The sequence below is a fragment of the Thalassophryne amazonica genome, chromosome 4 (assembly GCF_902500255.1).
Source record: "Thalassophryne amazonica chromosome 4, fThaAma1.1, whole genome shotgun sequence".
Taxonomy (NCBI): Eukaryota; Metazoa; Chordata; class Actinopteri; order Batrachoidiformes; family Batrachoididae; genus Thalassophryne; species Thalassophryne amazonica.
Genome location: NC_047106.1, coordinates 81197981 through 81205490, shown reverse-complemented (window position 1 = coordinate 81205490; position 7510 = coordinate 81197981). Strand labels below are relative to the sequence as shown.

The window sequence follows — 7510 nt, the reverse complement described above, 5'->3', positions numbered from 1 at the left end:
CTAACAGCACTAACAGCTAGCAGCACGCGCAGCCGGTGTTCTGTCGAATTGTGTGTCTCGTCGCATAAATCAACAGTTCCGTGTCCCGACAATACTGTGCATGTGTGAGCAGGACAGGAATGACATTTGACAGGAATGATATCTCGTCAGAACACCGGTCAGGGTGCGGAGTAATACATCCAAATGTGAAATGGTCGAATATTTTGCCATTATTACCCCGATATTATACGGTCTGAAATCCCACATGATTAACCAATCAGATCCTGGGAAAAAAAATGTAATTGGATTAGAATACCCAACATCCTGATCAAACTTAAGTAAACTGCAGTGTAGATCAGCAGCTTCTTAAATACTCAGACCAGCACATCTGGGACCAACAACCATGCCACGTTCAAAGTCACTTCTTCCCCATTCTAATGTTCTGTTTGAACTTTAGGAAGTCACCTTCACTACGTTTAGATGTCTGAATGCATTGAGTTGCTGGCATGTGATTAGCTGATTAGTTATTTATGTTAACAAGCAAGTGAACAGGTGTATCCAGCAAAGTGGCTTTGAGTGTAGTCCTTCAGCAGTTTCCATCTGGTGCAGCATGTGTTAGATAAAATGTACTGTACAAACATGATTATCATTTATTATCTTTTATTACATCTGCTCTTTGAAATTGTTCCTTTTGTATCTTAAATTCTGCAAACTGTTTCTCTCAGATATTCCCAGATAGATAGCACAGCTGCAGGAGCCAGGTCAGCCTGTTTACGGTTTGACTTTTAGCAAGCTTCAGCAAAACCACTCACTCTGTACCTAAGATCGGAATGATTCAGTTGATTGCAAACGTATCTGCACATGACTAATAGCACATGTTGTAACCGTGGACTCATGTAGCCCCCACACTTATCTTTCTTTTTTACACACAATAAAAGGGCCTCGCAGAGAATGACACAGTTGGAGAACTGCACTTACAAGCTGCCAGCTCTGCTGTGTCTCCCCTTTGCAAAGCTCACAAAAGATATCTCAACTCTGTCTGAGTTCTTGTCTCAAGTGTCATTTCTTGTATGTCTAGGCGAGGTCAAACCTGACAGCGTGGACAGTAGAGTGGTGAGCAGGGTGATGGGGATGCTGAGGCTGCAACACTTTAGAGCACCTGTGCCCAACCCGGATCCTGGAGGGCCCCTGCCCTGCATGTTTTCGAACTTTCCCTGTTCCACTGCCAGGCAATTAAGTCTATCAGGTGTGCTCAGCCAATCAAGAGCTGGAAAACTTGCAGGGCAGGGGCTCTCAAAGGAACAGGGTTGTGACACCTGCTGTACTTTAAGTATATATTTCCCATTCTCCTATAACAGATTTCAATTTAAGGACAAATGCACCATAACAGCCATCTTTAAAAATCAAGGAATTGGCCTAATTGAAAAATGTATCAAAATTTTGGATTCAATAACGTTTTGATGAATTGCAATATTTACCTTTTTTTCTTGAAAAATGAAGTGCGCCACTGACATGCTCCCCATGATGTTGTGATCATGTCATGCGATCCAAGATGGAAGATGTCACGTAGCATCAGTGCAGGGCTGCTGCCGTTGCTCAATCTGAGATCCACATTTCTATAAATGAGTACTGTATTTTCCAGACTACATGTGGCACCAGAGTCGCATCTGTCCAAAAATGCATCATGGAGAGACAGCGAGACCACAGACAGCAGGAGAAGAGACATTCATAAGTTAGGATTTGTTTCTGTAAGAAGAAAGCAGCAAGGTGTCAGCTGTGATCTCTTTCACCTTCAGCATTCTCATGGAAATGTTACCCTCCAAATGTAATCAGTTACAGTGCATCCATAAAGTATTCACTGCATTTCACTTTTTTTCCACATTTTGTTATGTTTCAGCTTTATTCCAAAATTGAGTAAATTCATTGTTTTACCTCAAAATTCTAATCACAACACCCCATAATGACAACATGAGAAAAGCTTTTTATTACATTTTTGAAAAATTGTTAAAAATAAAAAACTAAGAAATCACGTGTACTGTAAGTATTCACACCCTTTGTTGGGAAGGTGTCGTGACACGGACCCACAACAGGGGGCGTTAATGAACGGACAATGGATAAGCCAAAAATAACAATTTAATGTTGTGAATCGCACAACGAAATACAGACAATAACAATACTGTGGATTGTCAATTATACACAAGGTGACGTCTGGGCAGGCTCGAAGATAGAAGACGTCTAGCGAGAGAAGAGCCGGATCCCACACAGCTTCCACCACCAACGGATCTGAAGAACACCGGAGCCGCCAAGCCCTGCGCCCCAGGTGGCCACTGTCTTCAGCAGTCAGACCCGGTACTGCTGGCAGAAACAGAAACAGTTAGTGGTGGGTGTGTGAATACACACCCAGCAATCTTACAGTGCTTAGTCCTCCAGGAGGGAAAACCTCCACCTCCAGATACAGAATCACCCGTGCAGCTCCTGTAGGTCTCCTTCCTGGATGGAGTGAGAGACGAAGACCGTCGTCCTCTCACTGTCCGCCAGTCCAGCCTTCAATAGACCCCGCAGGAACACGGCTGCACACAGACCACTGTTTACAACAATGAATAAGCACAGCAGAGAAAATTACCTGAATGGTAGCTGATTTCTCGGCGGGGAGGTGGAGTTGCAGTCCGGATTTTATGGAGGATGAAGTTGATGAGTGACAGCTGGTGTTGATGATGTGTGACAGCTGTCACTCCAGTAGTTCCGACGCCCTCTCGTGCTTGAAGCCCGCACTCCAAGCAGGGTGCCATCTGGTGGTGATGGGCCAGCAGTACCTCCTCTTCAGTGGCCCACACAACACCCTTTGCTCAATACTTTGTTGATGCACCTTTGATAGCAATTACAGCCTCACGTCTTCTTGAATATGATGCTACAAGCTTGGTGCACCTATCTTTGGACAGTTTTGCCCATTCCTCTTTGCAGCACCTCTCAAGCTCCATCATGTTGGACAGGGAGAGTTAGTGCACAGCCATTTTCAGATCTCTCCAGAGATGTTAAATCGGATTCAGGTCTGGGATCTGGCTGACCCCTCAAGGACATCCTGAGTTGTCCTGAAGCCACTCCACTCAAAAAAACTGATGCACTGGATGAACTCAATTCAATTATGAGCAGGATTTCCATCTAATAAATATATGTATTTCCAACTAAATTAAGTTACATTATCTTGCATGGATGTATTTTATTTGAGTTTGGGCTACATATATTTATTAGATGGAAATCCTGCCCATAATTGAATTGAGTTCATCCATTGAGCCAAATATTGAGTGTACTTTGATATCTTGGCTATGTGCTTAGGGTCACTGTCTTGCTGAAAGATGAACCATTGCCCCAGTCTGAGGTCAAGAGCGCTCTGGAACAGGTTTTCATCCAGAATGCCTCTGTACATTGCTGCATTAATCTTTCCCTCAATCCTGACTAGTCTCTCAGTTCCTGCCGCAGAAAATCATTCCCACAGCATGATGCTGCCACCACCATACTTCACTGTAGGGTTGGTGCCTGGTTTCCTTGAACACCTGGAATTCATACCAAAGAGTTCAATCTTTGTCTCATCAGACCAGAGATTTTTGTTTCTCATAGTCTGAGAGTCCTTCAGGTGCTTTTTGACAGGTGGGCTGCCATGCGCCTTTTACTAAGGAGTGGCTTTGTCTGGCCACTCTACCATAGAGGCCCGATTGGTGGATTGCTGCAGAGATGGTTGTCTTTCTGGAAGGTTCTCCTGGCTCCACAGAGGAATGCTGGTGCTCTGACAGAGTGACCATCGGGTTCTTGGTCACCCCCCTGACTAAGGTCCTTCTCCCAGATTGCTCAGTTTAGACGGGCGGCCTGCTCTAGGAATAGCCTTGGTGGATCCGAACTTATTCCATTTATGGATGATGGGGGCCACTGTGCTTATTTGGACCTTCAAAGCTGCACAAATGTTTCTGTAATCTTCTCCAGATTTGTACCTCGAGACAATCCTGTCTCAGAGGTCGACAGACAGTTCCTTTGACTTCATGCTTGGGACCTTAGGTAACAGAGGCCAGCAGGTGTCGCTGTGCAGATGTAGTTAGTAAACCTCACTCCCAACAGCTCAAAAGGATTCTCTGGTCACAAGGCCCGAGCCCTGGGTTTTAGCCTTCTGGTTAGAGAGTCCGACTCCCATGCTGAGGATCGTGAGTTTGCATCCCGAGGGGAGTGAATGGGCAGAGTCATAACAACACACAATGCAGAGTGCAGCCGCTACACTTAGACAGGTGTGTGTCTTTCCAAATCATGTCCAGTCAAATGAATTTACTCCAGGTGGACTCCAATTAAGCTGTAGAAACATCTCAAGAATGATCAATGGAAACAGGATGCACCTGATCTCAATTTTGAGCTTCATGGCAAAGGCTGTGAATACTTATGTACATGATTCCTTAATTTATTTAATTTCAATAAATTTGTAAAAATCTCATAAAACCTTTTTTCACATTGTCATTATGGGCATTGTGTGTAGACTTTTGAGGGGAAAAAATAATTTTAATCATTTTGAAATAAGGCTGTAACATTAAAAAATGTGTAAAAAGTGCAGTGCTGTAAATATTTTCTGGATGCTGCATGGTAAATACTTTTTTCCGCTGCATGGCAGTGGAAATCTTGTTTAGGAATCAAATGCACATGTGCATGTCTGTGAATGTGGAAAACTGCAGCCTGTGATAGATTAACTGCAGCGTTAAAGTGCAGTAAACTCAAAGACTGTGTAAAACACAGAGAAGTAAAACACTCAGCACACCAACACATAAAGAGCCTTTCACACCGAATGTGTTCAGGGCATTAAACGCATCACGCATCACTCTAAAACCCAAGAGCCAAAACACCTCCAGAGAATTTGGATTATTATCATTATTTCTTCTTCACAGTCTTTTAAGGACCACTCACCGAGCTCATGCTAATCAATATCAAACTGGTAAGTTGAGAATGAATAATTTAAGGTGAAAAAAAATGAGAGAAGGTAAGGAAAAAAAGAGAGAAAGGATTAAGGCAGTGTGGAGGAAATGGATAATGTTTTTACTGTCTTGTTCTAAATTTTTTTTTCCTGCTGTAGTTTTTTACAGACCCTTGTGCCAGCAGCCCCTGTCTCCATGGAAACTGTACCCGCAGCGACGGTGCAGAAGTGGGGGATGTGGCCTACACCTGTGAATGCAGTGAAGGCTACGAGGGTAAACGGTGTGATCATATTCTCTTTGACCTACCACCTGCTGGATGGGACCCGGCTACTCCCTCTACTCCTGAACTGGCTACTCCTGTCGCCTCCACGACCGCATCTGCCACTCAGCCACCACAGACAACCACCGTCTCCTCCACCACAACACCAGCACCTCCCACCCTGCAGCCATGGCAACCCAAACCTGGGCAGAGGTTGCTGGTGGTGCAGTGGGAGGCAGACAGGGTGAGAACGGAAACTACTTGGGTTGATTTGTTATCTAAAGAAATTACACTGACGTATGTTTGTTTGTGTGCTGCAGGTGATTGAGGGGCTGCACTGTGTGAGCCCCGAGCTGTGTGAGCTCACATCAGGAACTCTGACTCTGTCTCTGGAGGTCCCGGAAGAGACGGCTGTAAAGTAAGAGTACCCTCAAGTACTCCTCTGTGTTCTTCCCTGGTGCTCAAGTTGTGTTTCAATGCAACAAATAATCCTGAATTTATGCAAGATTGTATACCAGTGCTATTGTTTCTCAGAATAATGTGCTTACAGCATGGCAAAGCAATACAAGCAATAAACACATACATCACCTCTCCTCAAGGCGGAATCTAAATGGAAATGGTATTGTACCGTCTGCCAACATGAAGACACAATCTGTCATTTTTGCCTGTACAAATTTGAGTAGTTTTTTTTTTCTATAATCAAAGTCCAAGATGCAGAGTATTTTATGTTTTGAAATCTGTCCAGCAGTTTCTGAGATAAAGTGTCTGCATACAAACAAATGGCATTGTGTGCATATCTCCACCAGCCTACAGTTACCATAACTCAATTATTCCAGATTCCTTGAACTCATCTGAGTCCTACATACAACCATTCATTCCTGCCCTGTATCAGTAATCACTAAGCGGTAAACATCAATGGCCTCAGATGACGCCCTTCTGTAAGAAGAAGAAGCTGCAGTCCTTTGACTGGCCACGAGGTTTGCTCCAAAACAGAGCAGTTTCCCATAGGAGACCATGTTAAAATGTCCAACCTTCAGTGGTGGACACACTTCTGCTAATTAGCACAGCTAACTTCTTTAAGCACATTAGCTTTTCAGCTAACTTCAAAAACCATCAGCAGACCAATTAGCGTCTGCTAAATATAATTCCGCTAACTTTTCCATCCAGCTTTGGACTCATCCAGCTTTGGGCTCAGCTTGGGACTCCGACGAGGGTGGTCGTATCTCCTCCACTCTCCCTTATTTCTGCTTTCTGCTTTAACCTTCAAGTCCCTACTTCACCAGACTGTGAATTCCTCAAATTATATTGGATACTGGATCTATTGGACTACTATTGGATTTACCATGGAATTGATCAGCTGGTCTCTGAACGCTATTGACACCATTTTTTCTACAAGAAGGTCAGGACCGGGGGATCCTACCTGCACAGATGAAACGTATCCTGCGGGCTATGTTCTCGACTCCTGGGGCTCTTGGCATGTGGCATGCTTGGTGCCTTTCTCCGTTGAGGATGTCGAGGATTTATTCATTTTTGGTCTTATGGTAGCAGGGCTGGTACTTTTTGGCTTATGTGCTGCCCTGATCTACCGGAAAATTGGCAAGACGGCAGCATCAAGAACCACGGCCCCTCGCTTGTCCGTCATGATTAATGAGGTTGGCAAGGCAGTGCATTCTCAGACTGCGATGACTCTTGAACTCAGACGCAAATTGGATGACATCTTGGAGCAGATGCATGCTTGTAGTTGAAGCTGAAGGTTTCGGAGGCCGGTGAATATTCCTAATTCATAATTGGGAATATTCTTAATTCATAATTGAGATTTGGTTGTTCAAATGGAACTGTTAAAAGTGTTTTTCACTGTTCAACCACAACACTCCAGGCTTATCAAGCCTGAAGGACAAATTGCGCACTGTTTTCCTCCAGAGGAATTTATTCAGGACTTGGTGAGATTATTCAGCTCCTTCTTATCTCAACCCACAAAGACAGTAAACTGACAGACTTACACATGGACAAAGACTGAAGCATGCTCCATTTTCCCCTTCACCTCCCTTCCTGCTCCCCCATCACACACCCCTTCCCAGCCAACGCTGACGCCACCCCTTTCCCCTACGGGGGCTGCGCGGTTTTTAGCTGCAGCAGGTCCCCATTCCCCCCAAGCTGGCGGCGGCGCGACTACAGTTGCAGCGGCTACCACACACTCACATCACCTCAATTTGGAAAACGGACTGTTTTAAGTTTAGTGCACATAAACAATGTCAAATGTATATGTGTTGTCTTAATTCTGATGTGTGCTATTATTACGGTAAACAAGTAATAATTGTGGATTAATTGC

The 7510-nt window shown here is 44.4% G+C and overlaps 1 protein-coding gene across 1 annotated transcript in view; it reads left to right on the top strand.

The window, feature by feature from the left end:
- The window catches only part of dner (delta/notch-like EGF repeat containing), a 260493-nt gene that overhangs the window by 122891 nt on the left and 130092 nt on the right, over window positions 1-7510 (top strand). The window contains exons 2-3 of the mRNA XM_034168150.1: window positions 5081-5425; window positions 5502-5599. Coding sequence (XP_034024041.1) covers window positions 5081-5425; window positions 5502-5599 — 443 coding nt within the window. The remainder of the gene's footprint in view (window positions 1-5080; window positions 5426-5501; window positions 5600-7510) is intronic.